Source organism: Python bivittatus, unplaced genomic scaffold (genome assembly GCF_059951505.1).
Source record: "Python bivittatus isolate LINGU-HERP-01145 unplaced genomic scaffold, Pbiv_v1 ctg000050_np1212, whole genome shotgun sequence".
Classification (NCBI taxonomy): domain Eukaryota; kingdom Metazoa; phylum Chordata; class Lepidosauria; order Squamata; family Pythonidae; genus Python; species Python bivittatus.
Window position 1 is genome coordinate 2,051,728 of NW_028277033.1, and position 26,126 is coordinate 2,077,853.

The 26,126-nt window shown below is 41.9% G+C and overlaps 1 protein-coding gene across 7 annotated transcripts; it reads left to right on the forward strand.

Annotated features, from left to right (window-relative positions):
* Nucleotides 1-86: 86 nt before the first annotated feature.
* SAMD8 (sterile alpha motif domain containing 8) lies at nucleotides 87-18,470 on the forward strand. 7 transcript variants are annotated; one of them, XM_088128872.1, is made up of 7 exons: nucleotides 448-569; nucleotides 9,057-9,185; nucleotides 9,606-10,201; nucleotides 13,185-13,280; nucleotides 14,736-14,853; nucleotides 15,471-15,621; nucleotides 16,712-18,470. In XM_088128872.1, exons 3-7 carry the CDS (start codon nucleotides 9,618-9,620, stop codon nucleotides 17,014-17,016), a joined length of 1,254 nt encoding a protein of 417 aa, XP_087984998.1. In that variant the 5' UTR covers nucleotides 448-569; nucleotides 9,057-9,185; nucleotides 9,606-9,617; the 3' UTR covers nucleotides 17,017-18,470. The 7 variants fall into 7 exon arrangements, with proteins under 7 accessions (XP_087985014.1, XP_087984984.1, XP_087984998.1 ...); XM_025172462.2 differs by lacking the exon at nucleotides 448-569 and adding an exon at nucleotides 6,453-7,459; XM_088128888.1 differs by lacking the exon at nucleotides 9,057-9,185 and having other exon boundaries at nucleotides 87-569.
* The last annotated feature ends 7,656 nt before the right edge of the window (nucleotides 18,471-26,126 follow it).

The following is a 26,126-nucleotide window of genomic DNA, read 5'->3' on the forward strand; positions in this document are numbered from 1 at the left end:
GCCCGCCGGGCGACGGGCAGGGGGCCGGGAGGGCCCTGGGAGGGCTGCGGGCGGGGCGCGGGGCCAGCGCAGGGGCGACTCTTGTCCCGGCCGTCCCCGGACGCCGAAGGGGCTCCGGGAAGGGCGCCTCGGCGAATCTCCAGCCGAGCGGGCCACGTCCGCCTCTGCTGCGCCCCCAGGGCCCTCGGCACTGCGGGCTCTCCGGGCGGGGGACTCGTCTTCGGGAGGGAGCCGCCTCGGCCCGCAGCCCTTTCGTCAGCCCCCGGGGATGCCCAGAGCCCGCGGGACCGAACGCGCCCGCCCCCCCCCGGGGCCCAGAGCGGCGGGGCGCCTCGCTCGCCCGCCCTCGCCAAGGCGCCGGGCCCTCGCGGAAGCCGCGCCGCCGGGCTCCGCCCCTTCCGCTACGCCGGGGGCGGGGCCGCGCGGTGCGGTGCGGTGTGGGTTGGCCCGCCTCCCCGCCCGGCCGGAGGGACCCGTTGCCGTCGCCGCTGTCCGTGGGATGGAGCGCGCGCGCCGCCGCGGGAAAACGAGCCCCTCGCCGCGGGTTCCGGGCGCCGAGACGTAGCGGGGTGAGCGGGGCGGGGCTGGCGGGGCGGGGTTGCGAGGAGCCTCCCTGCTCAGCGGCGCTCTACCTGGAGTCCCCTGCAGAGCAGCCGCGCGGGCGACCCGGGTGGGTGCGGCGCTCGGTCCGCTCCGCTGCCCCGGCTCCGGCCGCGGGGGCGAGGCTGCAGGCGGGAGCCCCCGGGCCGCTGGGCGGGGAGAGGGCGCGGGTCCCGGCCCGGACCAGCCCGGGCTCCGGGCGTGCGGCTCGCCCGGAGAAGCTCCCCCTTCCCCGGGCGGTTGTCGTCCTGAGGTGGGGCTGAGGCTGGCCGGGCCGAGGCGCCTCCGGGCCCCCGAGAACCTCGCGCGCAGAGGCGGCGGAGGCGGGGGCCTCTGACTGCCGTGGGCGCTCTCCGGATGTGCCGGCCAGGGACCCCCGTGCCTCGCCGGAGGGGACCGCGCCGGGGGACGGCGCGCTGCCCTCTGCGCCGGTCGCGTCGCGGGACGCCGGACGGTCTCCGCAGGGCGCGGGGCGGCTCCCGGCCTCCTATAGACCCGGCGGGCATCGGGCGAATCTGTCCGTGCGCCCGCCTCGGCCGCGTCCTCCCGTCCCGCCGCAGACGGCCTCGCCGGCCGGGCACGCTTTTCGTCCCCCTCGTCGGGACGGAGAAGCGCTCCCAGTTCCCTTGTGCTTTAATTCTGACTCTTTGTCGTGTTTGCTCTGCTGTTCTGCCCCGCATTTTGCTCTTTTAGAGTTGCTGGAAGGTGCCCTGAATGTTTGTGGGGCGGAAAGGCAGGGTATAAATTTAATAACTCACGGATGAAGTTCCTGGCGAGATCCACTTCCCAGTCAGGGAAGATGTGCGGCAGGGAAGCTGAAGTAACGCTGCCGGGACGGAGCCGTTCTGGAAGTAACCGCGTTCCGACAAACTCTGACTGACGTGGAGCGTGGAACAGAATAACCGTCTTGACATTTTCCATCTTGTTTCTTCCTCTAAGCAGCCATGCCAACTTCTTCGGAACTGAAGAGTTGGCAGGGGAGAATTAAATACATACAAGCCCTTTCTTTTGTAAATATAACTCTTCATTTCTACTGTACAGGCATGTAATTTGGCTGTTTGTGAATCTCAGAAGTGTAAACACAGGCATTATTAATGCTGCATTATCAAATGTAAACAGAGGTGGACCTCCATGGGAAAACAGGCATAAGGAAAAGATGGATATTGTAATGAATAAAATCTTCATTTTTCTGGCTTAGATGTAAATAACAATTGGGCAGTTCACATGTTTAAGAAAAAAAAAGCTTGTGAAACAGTGTTCCTGTGCATAAGGGAGAGCAGTCATTTGGGCACCCAGTTAAACTTGGTGATAAACATGTTGTTCTACACAAGTTGCAGCCATAAAGGAATGAATCTGGTTGAACTTGGTGGACCTTCTGAGTAGCAACAGCAACAAACTTGATAACATTAAAAAACATTCACTGCTTTCAACTCTTTTAATCTTTCCTGCTCTCTAAGTGAAAAGCTGGTGTGGCTTGGCTGTGTATTTCTCCAACCAGAATTAGAATCTGAAAGTTATGTGGTTTTTTTATGCTAAAATGTGCTTTGATAGCAAGCTCTTTTTTAAAAAAATGGAGGACTTGTGGCTTTGTGTAAGGTTAGGAAATTTCACAGTTTTTTCATGTAGTAGTTTGTTCCTTGATTGTAGAGATAGGTTTTGAAACATTACTTGTACTTAAATAGCTGTTAGAAGAATCTGACTCAAGTGTCAAGTAAGAGGAGTCAGTTTGCACTGAGGAATTGATATATTTAGTGGGATCAAAAAGGAAATTATTCTGTCTTCTGCAACTTACGCATTATTTTCTTATCATGTTCGGAGTGTTGCTTCTCTAATAATCCAGGCAAATGCAGTAGCAATGCTATTTTTGTTAAATTGCAGAGTTTGAATTTGGATCTAAGTGTTTTATAGCAGAATAATTGCGGAAGACAATATTGCTTCAAGTACTACCAAAAAACAATCTTGTGTGAGAGCTCTTTTTACACTTGGGGGAAGATGAAAGCCTTTTTTTCTCAACTTCCTCTGGAATTTTTTTTACTTTTCTTAGCCTTCATCTCTCTCTCCAGTATAATTTGATTTGAGGTTTTGGCCAGTATCCCACAAATTGTTGAATTGTTCCTGCCTTCTAACGTGGCTTAATGAATGCTGGTCATCCTATGTCACTTTGACATTTTGTACTTAGTATTGCTCAATAAATATTTAGTAGTGGGCATAGTAGGAATGTGCCCAGCAGTAACCTAGGATTACTTGAAAAGTCAATCCATATTTTAAAGGAATGGTCCAACCAATTACCTGTTTGAGTTCACTCTGAATTATTTGTTGTTTGTTCTTTGAGTTTGCTAAAGTTGCAGATTTCTTGCCAGACTGTTACAGATGCGGGAGGAAAGGGGGAGCTTGCTTACCTTGGGTTAGGAGCTGCGTGGGTGAGAGGTGTCTCAGATTTTTTTTTTATGCTGTTTGAAATCAAGGAAAGTTGCACAGCTAAGCTTTTGAGGTTCTGTTACAGCCCTACAGGCTGTGGAACTCCGGTCTGCTGCCTGCAGCTAGTAAACAGCTTTGGAGAGTTGTTTTTTATGGGTATTGCTTCATTTGTTTTGGCTGTGGTATGAATTCAGTTGCAGTTGATTGCCATATGGCACAGCGCAGTACAGTTGCAAGATGAAGGTAATGCTCAAGCTCTTTTTCTTTCCTAGAAGGGGGAGATGCCATGAGGATATTGTCTTTATTAAGATCACATTGCTTTAATATTTGGGTTGCAGATACTATTAATTTCTGTTCCTATTTTGGACAAAGTATTCCCTAGTAGCTAAAACTGAGATTATTATTACAAGACTAATCCTATGATCCATGTGTGTCCATTGCATATGTATATCTGTATGATTACATGATATAACTTCCACCTCAAGAGATAACTAAATTTGTTTTCCTATTCTTACATGCACACTTAGCAATACGAAAACGTCTATGCTTGTAACATTTGGGTAGGAAAAATCCCTTTCATGGTCGCATTACTACTTTTTAACTGATGAACTGTATAAAAAGTATACACTGTCTTGATATAAGGGTTCTGTTATGAAAGTTGAAGATGTGAAGGCAATTTTGCTACCTCAGAACTGGTCTAAAAGATGCTTCAAACCACCATAAAGAGTTGAATGCTATCATGTTTGCAGGTTCAGGGGTATCAAAATATTTAGAAAACACCTTTACTAGCAATTTCCTCCATTATCAGCATTTGAACAGTGAAGAATTTTTTTTAGATAATTACGTGTCCATGTGTGGATATATTTATTGCTGTATATATACATGTATGCACACACTCACATATCCACACATAAATATACACATGTATGTATGTATATGTATACCTATTTTGAGAGTATTTGGATCCCTCACTGCAGGTAGGTCAGTTATTTTTTTCTTTCCCTTGAAAGATATAAAAGGTTGAATACCTAAGTTAGCAGAACTACCCAGTTGACAGGACAGAATTTCTCACATATGAATATAATGGATCTATTTATTTTTTAATGTCTTGCTTGAAAACAATTCCTTCAAAAGAACTAGATGATGAAGCTTTTTGCAGCACTGAGAAAAGCTGACTTTGACACCAACATTTCTGAAGTGGCTCTTGCATTTCTTTCCAGAAGTCTTCAGTGATTTTTGAGGGGGAGGGAGAAAAAGTTATTTTGTGGTCCTCAAGGAAAACTCTATTCCTTGATGGTACGTCCTTGACTTTACTGAGTGTTGGTTACAGAGAAAGACATCTCATGTGGATCACACTTGGGGTTCATTTCCAAATTATGAGTAGCTGCAAAGTACCTTAAGCTGGTCCAAAAGTAGGAAGGAACTAGGACAGTTGTCCATAACTTCTCCTGAGGTTTCAGTAGTAGTTTCAGCCTTCAGGGCACATTTTGAAGTTTGAGAGCAGCTGCATTCCCACAACTTCACCTCTGTCCAATCTGAATTCAGTGCCAAGCCTGTTCAACCTTTTCTGCCCAAATCATCCGACAGCATTTCTTACTTCTACTGTAATAGCAATATCAGACACGGCTTCAGTTTTTGAAGCCCTATTTCCTGCTGGATCTCCTTATTGCAAGAATTGCTATTGCAAGCCAGTTGATCTTCTGGTTTTGATTGGATCTCTCTACCAGTGCAATTCCATAACTTCCAGCTGTATTCTTAACCCATTCTCAAGGCTGCCAGGTCTTGGGCAACTTTGTACATGACATCCTACACAAGTTGTCTGGACCATATTATTATATGCATATAGAGGCTTGGTTGGAAGAAAACAGTGGCAAACCACTTCCGTATACAGTGGGACAAAAAAGTATTTAGTCAGCCACCAATTGTGCAAGTTCTCCCACTTAAAAAGATGAGAGAGGCCTGTAATTTTCATCATAGGTATACCTCAACTATGAGAGACAAAATGGGGGGAAAAAATCCAGAAAATCACATTGTATGATTTTTAAAGAATTTATTTGCAAATCATGGTGGAAAATAAGTATTTGGTCAATATCAAAAGTTCATCTCAATACTTTGTTATATATCCTTTGTTGGCAATGACAGAGGTCAAACGTTTTCTGTAAGTCTTCACAAGGTTTTCACACACTCTTGCTGGTATTTTGGCCCATTCCTCCATGCAGATCTCCTCTAGAGCAGTGATGTTTTGGGGCTGTCGCTGGGCAACACGGACTTTCAACTCCCTCCAAAGGTTTTCCATGGGGTTGAGATCTGGAGACTGGCTAGGCCACTCCAGGACCTTGAAATGCTTCTTATGAAGCCACTCCTTCATTGCCCGGGCGGTGTGTTTGGGATCATTGTCATGCTGAAAGACCCAGCCACGTTTCATCTTCAATGCCCTTGCTGATGGAAGGAGGTGTTCACTCAAAATCTCACAATACATGGCCCCATACATTCTTTCCTTTACATGGATCAGTCGTCCTGGTCCCTTTGCAGACAAACAGCCCCAAAGCATGATGTTTCCACCCCCATGCTTCACAGTAGGTATGGTGTTCTTTGGATGCAACTCAGCATTCTCTCTCCTCCAAACACAACAAGTTGAGTTTAGACCAAAACGTTCTACTTTGGTTTCATCTGACCATATGACATTCTCCCAATCCTCTTCTGGATCATCCAAATGCTCTCTAGCAAACTTCAGACAGGCCCAGACATGTACTGGCTTAAGCAGGGGGACACGCCTGGCACTGCAGGATTTGAGTCCCTGGCGGCGTAGTGTGTTACTGATGGTAGCCTTTGTTACTTTGGTCCCAGCTCTCTGCAGGTCATTCACTAGGTCCCCCCATGTGGTTCTGGGATTTTTGCTCACCGTTCTTGTGATCATTTTGACCCCACGGGGTGAGATCTTGCATGGAGCCCCAGATCGAGGGAGATTATCAGTGGTCTTGTATGTCTTCCATTTTCTAATTATTGCTCCCACAGTTGATTTCTTCACACCAAGCTGCTTGCCTATTGCAGATTCCGTCTTCCCAGCCTGGTGCAGGTCTACAATTTTGTTTCTGGTGTCCTTCGACAGCTCTTTGGTCTTGGCCATAGTGGAGTTTGGAGTGTGAATGTTTGAGGTTGTGGACAGGGGTCTTTTATACTGATAACAAGGTCAAACAGGTGCCATTACTGCAGGTAACGAGTGGAGGACAGAGGAGCCTCTTAAAGAAGTAGTTACAGGTCTGTGAGAGCCAGACATCTTGCTTGTTTGTAGGTGACCAAATACTTATTTTCCACCATGATTTGCAAATAAATTCTTTAAAAATCAGACAATGTGATTTTCTGGATTTTCCCCCCCATTTTGTCTCTCATAGTTGAGGTATACCTATGATGAAAATTACAGGCCTCTCTCATCTTTATAAGTGGGAGAACTTGCACAATTGGTGGCTGACTAAATACTTTTTTGCCCCACTGTAGCTGTCAAGGAAACTGCATAGAATGGCATAAGAGTGAAGATTGACCTGAGAATATCTTTACATTTATAATCATTACATAGTGGACAATATTTATAATGTGGTTTGTTTGATTTTGCTGATCATGATGTGCAAACCCATCCTAAATAAGAAACTGTGGCTTGCATCATGCTAAATTAAAGTCAAACCAACCATATTATGACTTAACATAGAAATCCAACATAACAGTGCCACTTTGCTGTATTTATTTCCTTTATGAGCTTCTCAAAGGCAAGTGATATTACTTCCACATCATTCCCTTTCCTTGTTTTGTCTTTTATACATACTACCACATATACAAATTAGTGACTCACCTGCTGTTTGTTCTTTGGTATCATCCCCTAGATTTCTGGTTGTAGAACTTGATCTACGTGCTGGTTGTTAAACAGGATTGGCACAATGGCATGGATTCTAGGGAGTTTTTGGGAAGGAAACACCCTTGTGGGTTGAACTGGCACACTGATTTTGTAAAAAATAAAATCAGTTGGGGTTGCCTAGTGAGGAAGATTTGTGTTCCTGGGCTTGCAATCACCACAAGAAAAAAATCCCAACTAGAAGAGCTTCAGAAGAAAACCTACACACAATTTTAATAAGACACCAACACCTTGTGTCAGTTGTGTGATTCAACATTTTGGCTGTACGTTGCTGTAATGAAAACAAATTTAGAACCTTTCCTGGGATGTCTGTTGACTGTTGTAAGCTTGGTACAATTTTAATTGTCGGCCTTGCTGTCAAAGATAATAGGTACCAGGTGCTGGCTAAGCTTGTTTTCAGTACTCTCATGTTGAGAAGGGTTTATTTTATTGCAAACCAAGACTACATGGACATTCTTGGAAATGTTATGTTCATTCTGAATATATGCAGAATTCATATTACAGAGAAAGAAGAATCCAGTCATTCTTTTAAAAATGGTAAGCATTTTGCACTTGTGACTATTTAAATTTTTCTCATCTTTCCCCTTGGTTTCAGTGTTATATTATTTCAAGGGCAGACTGTCCCGGTCATAGAGGAAAATTTATCTCTTGAAATGGCAGGCCATAAAACCTACTTGTCCTCCTGTACTTAGGGAGCAAGTTTGAATGAAAGGACACTCCTGGGGCAATTTGTGTAAAGGCTTCTGCCATATGCTGCCTTATGCTGGAGCAGCCTTATTGCAGTCTAGCGCTGTGTATTGCTTAGGATTCAGTTCCAACAGGGGAATGAACATAGCACATATTTGCAACTCTTTAAGGCAACCCAACATTAAGTGATCTCACTAAAAGATATGGGGTTTTAAAGAGTTGCAGACAAGTGCTACTTTCATGGTTCCCTATTCTCTTAAGCACCTTTCTAGAACCGCTTCTGAAGCACTGCACCATGCTACTCCATACTGTTTAAGCTCTCTGACTTGGAGAGAGCAAGTAGATAAATCAAGGTTAGTTGAACATTTCATATCAACCAGTATCTTTAATTAATGGTGGAGTCATAAATTAGGGTTTGCTCTTACTTGTGACTCAAGCTTGTGAGGAGAAGAAAAAGCTAGGGATTTCAGTTAATAGGTAATATTGAATCTCAGAGTGACAGGGCTCCCAGATTAGACAAGATGAGCTGCAAAACCTTTTTGAGCTTTAGAATCATATTTAGAATGGGGAGGACGGATGTCTTGGACAGTCTTATAAAATAGCCCCTCCCACCAATGACAGCCAATTACAAAACAGCCCTTTAGTAAAAGGTAAACTGAGATTGCTCCCTGCTGGTCCCTTTTGCTTCCCAGGATGCTCTGAAACAGCTCATCTTTGTCTTTTTGGAAACTTGTGGGAATGCTTCCAAGCAAAACAAGGGACACTAGTATTTAAGAATGTGCCTTTTAGGCTGAATCATTGTTGGAAATATGAGGCTGGTGATTTGCTTTATAGCAAGTGGCCTCCACTTTATCATGTTTTAATTGCATTAGCATTAATAAGATCTGGTGGGTAGGGAATTTGGCAGGATCAAGGCAGGTTTGGCTAGGATGTGATCCAGGATTAGCTGGAGCAAAATGGAGGTGATTGAACAGCATAGATCAGCACACTTGCTTGATCACAGTAAGCTAACATTCCAAGGAATCTGCTTCCTTTCCTATTGGCAGCCTTTACAGAGCTGAGAAATGGAACCTTATTGCAAGTCCTTGTTATATGGGTATTAGTGCCATTAAAAAGCCCTGCACCTTTCCTGCAGAAAATTAGGAAGTTTTGTTTATTCTTTTGGGCACTTAATAATTTACTTGGTGTAGGTGTTCATGTTGAAAAAAGGAACATAAATTAAAAAACAAACTGCTAGTTTAAAAAAATACTTCGGAAAATTCACAAAGCATTCTCCCTCCCTCCCTTTTCCCTTTGATCCTTCCACTTCTCCATCGTTTGGTATCACTGTGGACTTTCTCCAAGTACTTTCACCTTTGATGTTGTCATGAATGCTTGATTAGCAATGTTGCCACCCTTATTACACATTGCATATTGTTCAAATTTTCCTTTCCTATTTTTCTGGCAGTATCTGTTGTGTTGCCATTCTTTTGGAGAAATTCTAATTGAACTTTCTGGGAATCAAGGGCAGTTGCTGAATTAATACTTTAGAAAACTTACTTATTTATGAAAAAGTCTGGAGGAAAATAATTCCTTGGTATGTCTCTATTTTCTTGTTTATGATTCTTTTGGCTGCAAATTGGTTGAGGCATTCAAATCTGTATTTAGTGTTTGCTTGCTTTGTTTTGGTGTGATGTGGGACATTAATACCTATGCAGCTGATTCAGCCATCTAGTGATGTTACATGGTAGTGCCTAGAATATGCAGTCCCTTGTTAACTTGACAATTTTGTGTTGAAGACAGTCCCCAACTGCATTTGAAAATGCTTATCTAGGCATAGATTGACTTCTTTAGATAGAAACTGTTTTAGGAATTTTATGAAGGATGAGCAGATTTGTGATTTTATAGAAAAGTGAGATTTTAGAATCTCTTAAGCATATTTAAATATGTCTACAAAATTAATTTATTAATCCATGGGTGTTCTTGTTATAATATTTTTCAACTTACTGTTTTTTAGCAGAAAGAGAAAATGGAAAGCAACAGCTCACTTTGTATTCAGCGTTGGTCTACTAGACATGTGGCCAAATGGCTGAAGGAAGAAGGCTTTTGTGAGTATGTGGACGTTCTTTGTGATAAACACCGATTGGATGGGATTACGCTATTGACTCTGACAGAGTACGACTTGAGATCTCCTCCCCTGGAAATCAAGATTTTAGGTGATATCAAGCGGCTTATGTTGTCAATACGTAAACTGCAGAAGCATCATGTTGACATTTTGGAAGAGCTTGGCTATTGCAATGACAGCCCCATAGGTTCCCTGTCGCCCGTGATTGGCTGTGTTCAAGGGAGAGAATGGTTTTGCAATGGTGAAGTGCAGCGGGACTGTGATGACTGTGAACCTGTGTCTGATCTGAGCGCTGAGCAGTATCAGTACACAAATGGGAAAAACAAACATTCTGTAAGAAGGCTGAACCCAGAGTACTGGAAGACGGCTTTGAGCTGCATATATGTGTTCATTGTGTTTGGCTTTACATCCTTTGTCATGGTCATTGTGCATGAGCGAGTACCTGATATGCAGACCTATCCACCACTTCCAGACATATTCCTGGACAGGTAAGAGCACTTCTAACTGTTAAATGGACACTTTTGAGTAGAATTGAATGATGGAATTATTTGTGGACAATACTGATTTGTCCCTTTTTCCAGGAGCTGATTGTATGCATGAACTTTTCTATAAGTGTAGAAATTATAGGGAGTGAGTTACTGTACTTATGTTGCAACTGAGAAGCCCATCTGGGAAGTTCTAGATGCATGCGTCCAAGTGAAAAAGTCACATCAACTTCATTCTGTTATTTGTTTGCAAATCCACCTGTGCTTTTGAAAGTACAGCATCAGGCTGATACGGGAATAGAAGTCCAGACTTCTTAAAGTTGTCAAGGTTGACAAACAATGACCTAGACCATATCCTGGACACATCATAATATGTGAAATTGCCTGTGTGATTTCTATAGCAACCTGTATAATATCTTGATTACTGTGTAGTTTTCTCAGTGAGGTTGAGTGAGGACTGTGAAATCAGAAATCCGACTGCTGGATCCTATCAGCGTAGTATATTCTAGTGGTGTGAACTGGATTTGTGTGAAGTTTGGATTCCGGGGTGGAATGGGGAAATTCAGAATGGATTTTAATTTGCCTGGGGCAAGGCAGATGAATCTAAATAATATTTGTTCCAGTTCTGAACTTTCAGTTAAATTCCAGCCCCAAACCAAGCCAATTTTTGTTGTTGATATCCAATACCATGGTTGGATGGGAGGGGGGAACCTACTGGTTTTGATGTCTTCCTGATCTGCTCTCTGGGCAGAAAAGCATTTGCGGTCAGAACGTTCTTGGACATGATGGTCTGATTGTGAGAACCACTCCAATTTGAGGCAAGAACAATCTACCTCCTAAACACGATGTTACATCACAAGGGCTCTATGGTGCAGCTGCCCCAGTGACACCATTTTGCAGCACAGCAGAATTCCCAAGCCCAATGGAGCATTTTAAATGGGTGAGAATTCACACATTCTGAATTCACTCCAGAGTTCATAATTCATACAGATCCATTGATTAATCCTAAGGATTATACAATAATGATATCATTGCTCATCCAATGATACCAGAATTGTAACACCCTCAATAAAATTGATGCAGCATCTTAATATTTAGTGCATCCCTGGGAGACTAAGGAATCACAAATTTGTCAAATTTATTCTGCCACCAAAAAAAAGAGTACAGTTTATATTTTAAAAATGAATAGCCACAAAAAATGACAACTGTATGTTTTGATGATTCCTATCTAACCTATCACTGTGATTGTGGAAAAATTGCATTTTAGTGCTTACATTTTTTTAAATATAATTTTCCAGTTTGATTTTAAGTGAGAACACACTGTTCTATAGCTCTAAGAACAAAGGCCAGTTCTTAATGTGTTCTTGCCGCAAATGAATAGGACAATCTTGTGGCAGCAGTTTGCGGTCCTCAAGAAGGCCAGATTATTTTTCCCTACCATTCTCTGCTTTCATTCAATGTCATTTGACACTGGGTTCATTCATGTAAAAGCCATAACTGAGTCACTTCTCAGGCTGAGCTAAAAACAAAGAAGCTGTATTGTGTCTGAATGTTATCTATGACCCAGGTCATTGAATTTAGGTATTATTTTAATCATTGTTTTACATTTAAGAATAACAGAAAGATGAGTTATTGAATGCCAGATGTTATTCTAGGACAAATTTGTGCATTCAGGCATTGGGGACCTCTACTAGATTCTAGCCAGCAAACAAGGTGAGAAGTGGCAGCAGTTGTCTCTGTGATTATGACCTTTAGTAACAGAATGGCATGTGATTGCTGAATAACTTCTCATCTGGTGATGTCATGGTGCATATCCCTTAAGTATGGGTTACAGAGAATGATTGCAAAACATTTTGCAGACAAGCGTTAATGTGTCTGTTGAACACAAAAGGGTCATTATAATGCAGACAATTATCTTGGTTTAAGCCTTTTGGTCTTAAATATTAATCTTTGAGATGTTCAGATAAAAGATAAAAACTAATACAAATTAATATAAAGTAAGAAAGAAAAAAGAAAGAAATCAAAGAGAAAGATAAAAAAGAAAAATAGGAAAGAAAAAGATATAAAGAATTGGCTTCCCATCTTTTTTACAGCAATTATAAGTACAATTATATATTTATCTCTTTCTCTAAAGTTACAGCATGTCTCTCTTCTTTCTATAATCTATTCTGTCTAATCATCAAAACCATAAATCATAAGTTCTTTTTTTTCCCGTTTTACACAAAAAGTCCATAGGGGGTTTCCAGTCAGCAATCAACGTAGATATTGTCTTGTTGATCAAAGAAGTCAATTTGGCCATCTCAGTGAGTTCCATCACCAACTATAATTTTAGGCCTGAAAATTGAATTGGAATGTCTCCTTAAAGGCCTCGCAGTAAGTTGCCCAAAGTCAGTTCCAAATTCCACCAGGCTTAAGAGATTGTGCTCCCCAATTTCCACCCAAACTCTTATCAAAAAAGAATTTAACTCCTTGTTCAAGACGATCCAAAAGTGCATCACCCTATTAATATTTCTAGTATTTGCAACAGAACAATAGAAGGAATCTAGCTGGCTGCCATTTCCCAATTATTCAGTTTTCACTCATGCATCTTGTGTCACTTTCCTTTTCAATTAGTAAATCAAACTATTGCTTTGATTGAAGACAAACTTTTGATTGTTTGCCACATAGTTAGATTAATCCACCGCATATTGTGGTTGCACTAGTTTAAACAGAAAGTAATCCTGTGTAGCTTCTTGCTCAAATTTTTTTAAACTAATTCAGAAAAACTCTGACGTAGATATATGGTACTCCTTGCAAACTACAAGTTGCGCTTGGTATGCTATGTTTGAGTATCAACCTTAATTTTCCACCAATCTATCTCACATGAATGAATCTGCAATACAATTGTGTGTGTGTAGCTTTTGAGCAGTTTTACATCTTCCATTTATGCTGAAGTCAAAGACTTCGACATAGTTCACATAATGCTGTTTTTCTCTTCTATTCTAAGTGTCCCTAGAATACCATGGGCTTTTGCCATGACTGAAGTATGTGGAGTGATTCTCTGCTACATCTGGTTGCTGGTTCTCCTCCTTCACAAGCACAGGTAGAGTTCTGAAATAGTCTGCTACTTCCAAATTAAAGACTGTGTGGTTTTCTGCTCTCCATCGTAGTTCCAGAAAAATAGGGAAGAGAACTTATTTTACTATTAACAGGGAATGCTAACATTTGTTTCCCACAACGAAATCATTCACCTGAATGGGCATGCACAGATGCTTTAGCCATTATCACAACTTTGATGTCTGTAAGTTTACACGTTACTGGTTGCATGGTATGCCAATCTAATAATGACTTATATTGGTATGAAAAAAGATGGCTTGCCTGTGGCACTTGTGTATGTAACTGTTGTTTCCCAGATTCTCTTCCAAAATGTCTTTACTAGCCCTGAAGGCTTAGTAAAGTTATCATGAGTTTTTCTGCCAGAAGGAGATGTTTATGTCAAGAAGAATCAAATGGAACTGAAAATGTTGTACTTGGATGGTTGGAGAGGGCAAGACATCATTTAGGGTAGGGGTATTTTGTATTGCTAATATGTTTAAGCCCTGTGATAGACATCTTAAAGGTAGAACTTACCCATGGTAGGAGATTGCATTTCCACTTCTTGGCTGATTGGATGAATTTCACACAGAGTTCATATTATATTTAGTGTAATGCTTCTAGATAGGGATCCACAGTTTTGGTACCCAAGTCTAATTGCAATCAACTGCCTCTTGCTATGTCCATATCCTTGTTCTATATCTGCCTCTGAGATCAAGAATAATCTCTGTTGCTCTTCTAAAGTCTGGACCTGGACTATGATAGAGGTTTCTTGTATAGTCCCCTTTGGAGATGCTGGGATCAACCCTGATTATGAACTTAGTTTGTAGAGTCATTGTTTCATGATTTATATATAATTTTTAGATTGTGGCTTAACAATCCAAAATTTTAAGCTAAGCATGTAAAGAAAAGAAGAAATGCGCAAGCTAATTGTTTATTCCCAGTCCAATCGATTGTCATATCTTTCATCTCAAGGAATAGGTGAAGATTCTTAAGAAGCATAGCAGGGTTAGAATTAGGGTTTTCTCATGTTTGTAACCAAGTGAGAGTCCTTAAACCAAATATTTATTTTTATGGGATCACCTTGCAGCAGCAGAGGACAGCTGCACAGTCCTGAGGAAAGATGTGGCTGCTTTAAAGAGCTGCAAACAGCTCTTTAAACAGCCACATCTTTTCCCCTTCAACTCCAATGTGCCATGTAGCCCTAGCATTCAGTGCAGAGAAATTAGCACACACACCACACCAAAGGCTTGGATCCTAAGATGAGTTAAGTTAAATAAGTTTCTGGAAGAGACTTTTCAGCCCCTGGTACCCCATGCAGCCACCTGCATTCTCCACAAAGCATGTGTGGAGGGAATCCCTCCAGAACAACACGAGATGGAGATGCTAGTGAAGTTAGGGATGGGAAAATGTCATTCCATGAGCTTTCCAACTGTTAAAAGTAACTCTGGCTTCTTGTTTCTAGATCTATCCTTTTGCGACGACTATGCAGCCTGATGGGAACTGTGTTCTTGTTGCGTTGTATAACAATGTTTGTGACGTCACTGTCTGTGCCAGGCCAACATTTGCAATGTTCTGGAAAGGTAAGTCGGTGAGTCTCCAAGATCTTGGACAAAGACCTTTGACCTCACCAGCATTTTGAATTTTTAGCTGGATATATCAGATTAGGATTAGCATGTGCTCTACCCAGATTCAGTCCTAGTATATCGAAGACAGATTGATGAAGTCTTATGTTTACTGGCACAATATGGAAGCACTGAGTATTGGCAAACTGTTGTACAACATGGGAGTGATAATTGAACTATTTACATGTTTATTATGCCAAACCTGATGGAATATATATTTGAAGACTTTGAACCCTTTAGAATGGGACATAAAAGTAACATTATTAAATATTTATAAAGCTCTTACACAAATTGAAGAGAAATTGAAATTATGTGAATCTAGGTTAACTGTCATTATATCTTACGCCAATACCTGAGCTGAATATATAAAGTACTGTTAGGCACTATAGAGTGTTCATTCAGGAATGAAGTCTGCAAATTATTTTTAAGAGGTAAATGCTGGGTGCATCCCCAACAGCAGGAAGTAAAATGCAAGCTGTGTTTACTTTACTGTGGGGGCAAATGCAGCATTTATCTTAACTCTCCTGTGTTCTCAATGTGTTCCTTTCAAATGTTGTGCATGATTCTGATTCTAGTTATATGGCAATGTGTGGGCAAAACTTCAGCGAGCCTTTGCTATTTGGAGTGGATTTGGCATGACGTTAACAGGAGTGCACACCTGTGGAGACTATATGTTCAGTGGCCATACTGTTGTCCTGACTATGCTGAACTTTTTTGTTACCGAATGTAAGTAGAGAATTGAAAATGGAACAAGATTATTGTCCATCTAGTTTGCCCCAACTTCTGTTCGTCCTTTCCCTTTCTGGTTTTGTGCAACATTTCTTACCCAGCAGATAAAGCAGTGGCACTTCAAATGTTGCTGGACTTCAGCTCCCACCATCCTTCCCCCCAGAGGTCATGTTGGATGGAGCTGCTGGGAGTTGTAGTTTGGCACCTTCTGGAGGCCCCCACCTAGGTTGCCTAGTTGTGAAATAAAGATTTCAGTCAATGGGGGGAAAAACAGGTTTCAGTTGGAAAAACGAGAATCTAGTAAAGGTCATTAGTATTAGTGATTGACCCCCATATTAGAAATAATTAGTAATTATGAAAGAACTATTGAATGCTGCATGTTCCAATAATGTGTGCCATTTGTGTTCTAGAAGTACAAGCAAAAAAGATTTATTTATATATAATTTTAAAACATTTCACTGACACCAGCATTCATGATCTGCGTACTAATTCTGTGTTAAACTAGCCTCTTACTTATAATAAGTTTAATACAAGCATCATGAAAACTAGCTATGCTTGTTTAGAGCTAACTACTGTTGGTGTTCTGGAAATTAAATCATAAACTATAGGCAAGCAGATGTCCTGTCCTCAGGCTTACAGTCTAAAGGGCAAAAGAAGAGAATGAGAATGGAAGATAAATATAGTAGAGGGCGATCAGTTCAGTTATCTTGAGGAGGCAAGTTATTACAGGACCAGAGTCCTCAAGATTCGGGCAGCATATAATTATTATTATTGGTCACACAGTCAGCCAGTTGTTTAGACTAGATTTGGCATTTTTATCTACCTGTAGATGATGATGATGATACATTTCAAACCAGTGAGGTCTGTGTTGCTCTTCCCCTTGCTATTATTCCTGCTAAGAGAACAGGTCCCAGCAGTTTTTTTTAATCTTTTGTGATGGGCACTGTTCTTCTGTTCCACACCAGTTACTGAAGCTTATCCCAAGCCTTCCTGCTTGCTTCTAGTTCACTGCCTGTCCAGAATATGTCTAGAATACAATTATGAAAAGTTCCGAGTTATGGGTGGTTGACTGCTGTGTTCCTTTTAGATACCCCAAGAAGCTGGAACTTTTTGCATACGTTGTCTTGGGTGCTGAATCTGTTTGGGATCTTCTTCATTTTGGCTGCTCACGAACATTACTCCATTGATGTCTTCATCGCCTTCTACATCACCACAAGACTCTTTCTGTATTATCATACCCTGGCGAACACAAGAGCCTATCAGCAAAGCAGGAGGGCCAGGATCTGGTTTCCCATGTTCTCCTTTTTCGAATGCAATGTCAATGGTACAGTTCCAAATGAATATTGCTGGCCCTTTTCAAAGCCAACCATATTGAAAAGATTAATTGGCTAAAGAATATTCAGTTTAATTCACATCTGTATGAAGTACCTGCAACTAACTTCCTTCAAGAAACACTGGACAGAAAGGGTTGTTTTCACCCACAGCATCTCCTCTGGCCTTGTTCATCCTGCCCTGGCTACAAGGTTCAGAGAAGAACAAGAACACATTGCCATTTTTTTAAATATTCAGGCAAAGTTGTTAAGCTGTAATGACGTTCTGCATGAATGTGGTGAGGGTAAATTGCTGCTTCAGCAAATCTCGTAGCTTCCTTGTTGGAGGATCTTAAATTGTTCTTTGCCATGGGAACAACTTTGGATCCAGGTACTACCTGAATAGCTTTTGGGTCTGTTTGCACATCATGGGTAATCATAAATGGCTGCGCATTGACTATCTCCAGTTTGCGCCCTATGGATGGCCCTTTGGCTTTGGTGTGGATTCTGCTCATGAAAACCTTTTGGAATGGGTAGCCGCACGGTTCAAATGCAAGGCAATACCACTTACAGTCTGGATGAAACCAATAACAGCAAACCAAGAGAAGCTCGTGTCTTGCATTTGGACAGTATGTTTAAATATGGGGAATGATTAACCGGCTAGTGATGGAATGGCCTTGCTCAGATTGCTTGCAGAAAGAGATCATGCATGCAGGTGGGCTCTAGCAGGGTGCGTTCACAGCTTAACTATGTAATGCTTATATGTGATGTGCAAGCACAGTTATTGTATCTTGGACAAATACCAGTACTGACACAAATGCCATAGCTGTACGGTAATTGCCTCTAAAGGTTTATTTAGCAAGTAAATGGGTTGGGGAACATTCACCCAGTGGAATGAGTTCCAAAGCCTTCAGTGTGAAAAAGACATGCTGTATTAATAAAAGGGCCAAGGTTAGGGTCTCTGGTGAATGATACTAAAATGGCAACTCTGAACAGGCTTCACTGACTTAAGGTAAGTTAATACTATTTTGTCACCCAGAGGTCCTGAGTGTTTACATTTCAATAAACCGGTAAGAAATACATTATCTTCTGAAATGAGGTTGATTGAGATTTAGTGCCACAACTCTTTCAGGCAGTATTAAAAACACTTATTTAAATCTCTGCATGCTTTTCAAACATTAACATTAGGGTAGTAATATTGTTTGGGTGACAAGCAAATAATGTTACATTGAATAAAGGAAAGGTGGAATCTTAATGGAGTTTGGTTGAAGTACATGGAGATGCACAGAACAGATGTTTTGGGAAAGGAGGTTGTTTCTCTCCCCTTCGCTGTAGTCTTCAAAGGTATCTGACCACGGCAGAAGTTGAAATTTAATTGGCTGCTTGAGAAACTTCTGAGCCTCTTTTGTTGCAAGTTAATCAAGGGAACTTTTGTGGTTTCAGTCACTGTCACCTTCTTTTGATGAATAACACTTGGCATTTGCAGGTCCTGGCATCCCCTATTTTTTCTGTGAAACCTAGCTTTCATAGAAGTTACTCAGATTTGTTCTTGAACTTTTAAACCATATACTCAATTTAAAGTTGGGAGTCCCAATAGGCTGAAAATGGGGTTGGTTTTTAGAATGTTGGTTAAAATGAGTTCAGGGTACAGCCTTTCAAAATATAAAAAAAAAGTTTTGGTCATTTTAAATCTGGAATGCAAGATTTGTCACTTCAGCACAGGTTGCTCATTCTTTGAATTCATTTCCATTGTACGTATGACTATGTACCTGTTCAAAATTGTCTGTCCGCACAACTGGACTTTTAGAATCATACTGTGCGTATGGATTGTTTATAATCCATTTCTAATTTATAGTTTTAAACTCGACATTAAAAGTTGCAGTCAAGTCAATTATAGAATCTTAGTCATTAACTTCATGGAGTACAGTAAGTTTCAGTGATCCAGAATAGCCAGTCTGTCCTCTTGTTTGGATACTTTTCAGTTAATTAACACTGATTTTCTGGTGTAGGTCAGATGACAATGTAGCCTAATTGCAACCTTTTTCCAGTGCCTCTTCCTGATAGCTAAACTAACCCAATCTCAGAGAACTGTTTCCAGAGCTGTGAATTGGCAAAAGGCATGTAAGAGATCATGAACGCAGTCCTTTTTGATTCTGTGCTCTGTACTGAACATGGATTAATATTGGTAGGCATGAAAATACAGGACTTTGCTCTGAACTTCAAGAAACCTTTCCAAAAATGGGCTGAACTAAAATTAGAGGCACATAAAACTTTCTCATTCTGCACTTTAAAAGTATTTTCACCCAAGAACATTGTATAGTTTCTAATGATATTTAATATTGCCACAGTAATACAGTATTCATGTAAATGTCTACTTCAGAATCTTTTGTGCCATTTTAAGGTGAAAATATTCTCCTTGTAGAGAATAGTTTGCCTTATTTTTCACAAATTGCGGGATGTTCCAGAGAATGTTTTGAAACTGAATCCTTTCTATAAAGATATTTCTATGCATACTGGCCCTTAATTTGCATTGTTAGTATTCATAAGTCCAGTGCATAAAGAAATTGGGCAGGGGGGTCATCTCCCAGTATATTATAGCGCAGCATGAGTTTTTTAAAAAATTAGAAATACAGAAGCAGCCTCAGTTGTTTCTATCCACTGAAGTGGCAGCTTTTTATGGTTGCAGCGATGGGGCAAACAATAATGTGAACAATTTGCATTTTGAATACAGTAATATTGCATCTTTTGTGTGGCAGAATGGGAAAAATTAAAATGATTTTCTCCCCTCACTCACAGCAACACACTTCAGAGTTTACCTAATGTTTGCTTGATAGCGAAAGTGGAAATTAGCTTTCTTTGAAGCACACAATGTTGGCTTTTTAAAACAAATCTCAGTAAAATATAACTGTGAATACTAGATAGAAGCAGTCTTTCCCTAAGTTTACAAATGCCTTTGGTGACGGAACAATTCTTTACCCACCAAAAGTATTCTGAAGTTTACAGTTCAGATCCGCAGTATTATATTGCTAGTTCACCTGGAAGCAATGCAATAGAACCAGTTGTATTGGAACAAATGTACAGGAACAGAACTTAACGGCCTTCTATATGAGTAGCTTTGATGATCTTTCTATGCCTGGACAGTGCCATTTAAAAGTTCAGGCGGAGGCTTCCTTGACAGAATGCTTCCCCCGTCAAGAAAAAACTGTACAAAGAATTCTGCCTCTGAAGTCTTAACTAATTCGTTGCTCCTAGTATGACTTACGTGCAACTTTGAAATAATATGCAGTTGTAATGATAGTTGTATTTGCACTTTGGATTCTAATCAAAATTAGCTGTTCTATGAATTGTAGCATTATAGTCTGGAATATTTCATCTTAAATTTAATGCCACGTTTGTTCATTCTGAAATATGTGTCATTCTCATTTCCCCAGATTGTTCCAAAGTATAATATGTTTATACCGTGGATTTCTCCTGTTTAATAGGTCAGATTTGAGTGTTATCCTTTAACTTAGAGAAGTAATATATATTATATTACCACTGATTTCTTAATTTTCCAAGCAGGATTCTTTGTTTACCTTTTGTTTGTATTCGGAGTAGAAAAGTAGTAAAAGTAAGACCAATGATTTCAAAACCTGGCATGTATTATTTTGTAAATCAGAAGTACCTCATGTCCTTTAAAGGATGTCAGTGGGCAGTAACTTAAGGTTTGCCTTAACCTGACACCCTGGGTGTTATGTTTCCCTGCTGTTGGCACCAAGCACTATCTAGCCTGTTAAGGACATATCCCAAACAAGGACTGTGATGTGTTCTGCTATTGCCCAAATCTTTAAACTAATATTTGAATACACCCATTATGCAATCACCAGTTTCTTTTAATCCAGGAGTGTCAAAATAGCCACTCCAGGATCCTTTTCCTGCTTCCTAGTAGAAACTTAATTAGCTAATGGGTGGATGTCACTTGGCCATGAAAACAAATTCTGGCAAAACCAAGGTTTCACAGGCCCAGAAGTATCACTGCCATCATAGTGGAGGGCTCTGTTTCAGTCCCAAGGGGCCTGGCCTGGCCTGAGGACATCTGATTTTAAAACAAGGAACTATACATCTCTACAGTTCTATTTCCTCAGTTATATGCTAAGCGTGGTTGCTGTTTTGCTGTTTTGCTCAACAAAACCAAGGCAAGAGGAGAATAGTGATTAGGCTAAAGTTGTTGATTTGATATATATCTCACAGACATTTTGCTTTTGATCTTTCCCCTATCCCCAAGAACATGGTGATGTTTGAAGACTTGAATATTCCTTTTACAGAAGAGTTTGAAGCACAGGTGTTATGTAAGTGAAGATGGGGTTAGTTCCAATATGAACATGGATTTAATTTATATTGTTTTGTATGTCTTGTGTTAAACTATTGAAGCATTCAATAAAATCTAAAGATTAACTAAATTTAAACGATATACTTTCATCTCAGTAACTATCTAATACAAACAAAAGTCTCCTTTCTTTCACAGATCATTACTCGAGTTCAGTTTCACAGGTTCTAGAATAACCATTTCCAAACATACTAGAAAAGAATGCTGTGAATTGATTTACAAGGGCTTTTGAGCACCCAAAGATTTCGCTGCCTCCACTTTAGCTGATCTGAACTTTTATTTCTAATTAGCCTTTGCTGGAATTGAGTAATTCTGCTGCATCAGGAGTCATTAAATCATGCCGACACCTTTCCTAAAGAGGCAGTGGTACCACCTAGTCTCAGAAAAGCTACATCTAGGATGACACCTGACACAGGAATACCATTAGCAGCCAAACTACATTAACTTCAACATGCAACAATGTTTGTTTATTTATTTATTCATCGAATTTATGTGGTTGTGCATCTCACGAAAAGCAACTCTGGGCAGCGTATAATAGCAGGTAAAATAGTGAACATATAAAAAACAATTATTAAAAAATTAAAAAATCACAAAGACTAAGAGAGAACAGCAGAAGTTTAACAACAATGGAGCCACCTCAGTACTTTGCCGGTCCCCTGGGGCCCCGAGGCCTGATGACATAGCCAGATTTTAAGGGACTTCAGGAAAATCAACAGGGATGGAGCCAGCCTTGTTTCCACCAAGTGTAGCTTCCTAGCAGATGGGACCCATAGCATGCCTCTTCTGCCAGATCTGATGGGATGGGCAGATACAATCGGGGAGAGGCAGTCCCTCAACCCAGCCCCATGCCACAGAGGGCTTTAAAGGTCAAAACCAGCACATTGAACTGGACCCAGAAGCAGACTAGAGCCAATGCAGCTTGCAGAGCAGAGTGTAATGTGTGCGGTTCTAGAAGCACACACAACTGCCCACACCACTGCATTTTGCACCAGCTGAAGCTTTCAGATACTCTTCAAGGACAGCTCCATGTAGACTACATTACAGTAGTCCAATTGGGAGGTGACTAGGGCATGAGTGACCATGGGCAGAGCCCCCTGATCTAGGAACAGGTGCAACTGGTGCACAGTACAAAGCTCTGCAAAGGTCCTAGCCATAACTCCCACCTGCTCTTCAAGTAGGAGTCATGAGTCCAGAAGAATGCCTAGATTGCACACCAGGTCTGTTCGGGGCAGTGCCACCCATCCAGCACCAAAGATGGCATAGTCCTAGAACTGGCAAGATCCTGAGCCCAAAGCCACTCAAGTCTTGCCAGGGTTCAGCTGAAGCCTGTTGTTCCCCATCCAGACCCTCACAGCCTCCAGGAACCAGGGTAAAATGTTCATGGCATCGCTTAATTCGCCAGTGGCAGACATGTATAATTGGGTACATCAGTGTGTTGATAACTCATCCCATGGCGACGGGTGAGCTCACCCAGCAGCCTCATGTGGATGTTGAATAGGAACGGAGAGCACGGCGAATCCTGCAGCACCCCACAGGGTAAGGGCCGAGGGTGGGATCTCTCCCCCCCAATCACCACCAACTGGAATCAACTCTGAAGAAAGGAGGCAAACCAGCCACCCACCCCCAGTCCTCTGAACCCATCCAGAAGGATACCCTGGTTGATGGTATTGAAAACCGCTAAGAGGTCAAGTAAGGCAAGGATGGACGCACTGCCCCCATCCTGCCCACACCATTGATCATCCAAAAGTGTGACCAATGCTGTTTCCATGCCCAGGTCTGAATCCTGACTGAAAGGAATCCAGATAATCTGCTTCATCCAAGGTCCTCTGAAGCTGTTGGGAAGTACCTACTCAACCATCTTCCCCAAAAAGGAGAGGTTAGATACTGGATGAAAATTGTCCAGTATAGTGGAGTCCAGTGATGGCTTCTTGAGGAGTGGGCAAACCAGGGCCTCCTTAAGAGATAAAGGAACAACCCCCTCACTAGAACCCACTCACATGACACCCCCCCCCCCCCGGGCCCCTATAATAAGTCAGGAGGGACACAGATCTAAAGAGCAGGTGGCTGAGCTCACAGTCCTAAGGACTCTGCCCACTTCCTCAGGCCCAATAGATTCAAACTATTCCCTGACAACTGGGCAAGACTCCTCCCCAGGCATCTCCCCCAAACCTGCAATAAGGCCAGCATCCAATTGTGAGGGAAATTGAGCAACCTTGCCCAACAGATGCTGAGCAAATTCTTCTGCATGCCCTTGCAGGGGGTTCTTTGAGCCCCCTCTACCCAAGAGGACATGTGTCACCTGAAACAAGGCCATGGGATGGCTATCTGCAGACACAAAGGTGGAGAAGTATTGATGCTTTGCCACTCTTATCACCACAAGATAGACCTTAATAGTAGCTCCAACCCATGTTCAGTTGAATTTGTCCCCTGTTGATCACCAGCAAAGCTCTAGACATCTCTTATTTCATCTCCTTCAACTCTTCTGTGAACCACGAGGAGGAGGAGGGACAGGATCCACAAGAGGGGAGAGGTAACATAGGCGCAATCCGATCCAAAGCCTCAGCCACCCCCCTATTCCAAATGGTAACCAAGGCTTCAGATGGACTGTGCATCCCCAGCTCCTTCTGAAACCCATCCAGGTCCATCAGTCACCAGATGGACGAATGCTAGATCTTGTGCAAGGATTAATGAGACTAAATTCACATTTCATGGTTTGCAACATACAAAGTGAGTCCCAGGACCAAACCTGTGTTTAAAGAAAGACTTCCTGAATCTTTACTCTAGCCTTGTCATTTTCTTGAAAACAGCACAGAAGTAGTTGACAATTGCTTTCTTTCTCACCTTCACAGTCTGGTTGATCCTCCAGCTGCTAACCAGCTTAGCCTCTTTGAGATCAAACGCTTGCTGCCATCTGCTGATGGACTTGCTTAAATTAGGCTTTCAGTCATTCTAAAAAGTGGTATTTGCCTTGTTGACCATGCATTTGAACATCAACAGATTCCCCAGTCCCAGAATTGTCTATGAGTGCTGGTTTGAACTTGTTCAGTAACTACTATATTTGATTTAGTTGCCAGAAATCATAAGAGATGACCCTATTATGAGTTCCTAACTTCTTAAGTGTCCAATAAGTAACACTACAGCAAGACCATGTGGTTTAAACATAACTACAAGCTTAAGAAAACAAAATCACTACAACTAATCGGATTTAGTTTTCAAGGAATGATCCCAGCTATGTTCTTGCAGCTGAGCAATCCATGTAAAGTACAGAATGACCAAGGTTGAAAGCAGGCTTGTATTTTAGGAGCTTAATTAAAACCAACCAAGCACCACAATCTGTTTTGATTGCCTTAGTAATCTAACCATTCTCCAAATTCAGCTTTCATCATTCTTCATTGAGCCGTATGCTACACTGCCTTTCTCTTTGAAGTAATATTAAAATGTATATGGAGAGGAAGGGTGTATTTTGAACTGCTCTCAGGCAGTTCAAGTGCGTGGAGAGCAGTTGAACTGCTCTCCACGCACTTTTCTCTTAGGTTTAGGGTGGAATTTGGGGTGGTTTGGCCACAAAGTTATCAGTACTTAAATAGAGGTGTTTCCCCTTGAAGTCATTGTCCCGGTATCACATTCTATGAACTTAGCCACTGGACTGGCTTTGAAGGAACCAGGCACAGCTGTATCGTGTAGCTTGTTTTCATTTTTTGTTTCCGGTAGAAATTCAAAGGCATTGTTGTGACTTGCCTCAGTTGTCTAGGCTTCCACCCTGCCGCTCCTTTCCCTGCATGGCTTCACTGCCTTTTGTATCCTAGACACTTGAGAAGCTCCTTTTACAGAGTCAGACTTCCTCTACAAATCCTTTCTTGAAGCTCTTTCATTGGAACTCCTCTGCATTTTTCCTTGAATTGTTTATCAGCTTCATGTTTTTGCTCCATTCATATCCATTCTTTACATTTTTTTTTTGTTGCTATTGGGTTTTTCAGTAGCTGGATTCACAGATTGCACTAAGCCGTGGTTTGTTAAATAAGGCCAGAATGATTGGGTTCACTCATAAGTACTGATGATACTCAGCTATACATCTCCGTCCCAAGCTGAAAGTGATGGAAATCCTGACCCAGTGCCTGGATGCTGTCAAGGGCTGGATGGGGAGAAACATGCATAGGCTCAACCAAGCCAAGTGGAGTAGTTCAGAAGCTAAGAGATACCAGGGTTATACCAACTTCGGCTCTTGATGGGCCCCCTTTCAATGTGGGGTTCTCCTGGACTCTTGTTGGAGGAACAGGAGAAGACTGAGGCCAGGAGGACCTTTGCCCAGCGTGGCTACTCTGTCAGTTGCAAGAGTGGCTTCATCTAGAACAGGATGGTCTAAAGACTTGTGTCCTTGTCACCTCATGCCTGGATTAACTGACTTTTACTCTACATGGGGCTGCTCTTGAACACCTGGAGGCTCTAACTGGTGTAAACTATAGCTGCCCTTGTCCTTACTGGTATCGTCATACATCAGTGCTGTCACAGAAACTGCACTGGCTACCAGTTTGTTTCCAAGTTCAAAGTGCTGGTTATTACCTATAAAGCTGTATCTGGCTCAAGGCCTAGGTACCTTGGAGACTATCTCAGGTAGATTCTGCCTGCCGAACCAGGGTGAACAGGGGGGACCTGTTGATGTCCCTTTCTATTAGGAGATACAACAGGAGGGGATACAGAAACAGACACTCTTGTACCTCACTCCCCAAGGCAAGAGAGGCTCCCACTCTTTCAACCTTCCAATTTTATACTTGTATTGTTACTCCGTGCTGTGTTTTGATTTTATACATCATCTGGAACCTCTGAGG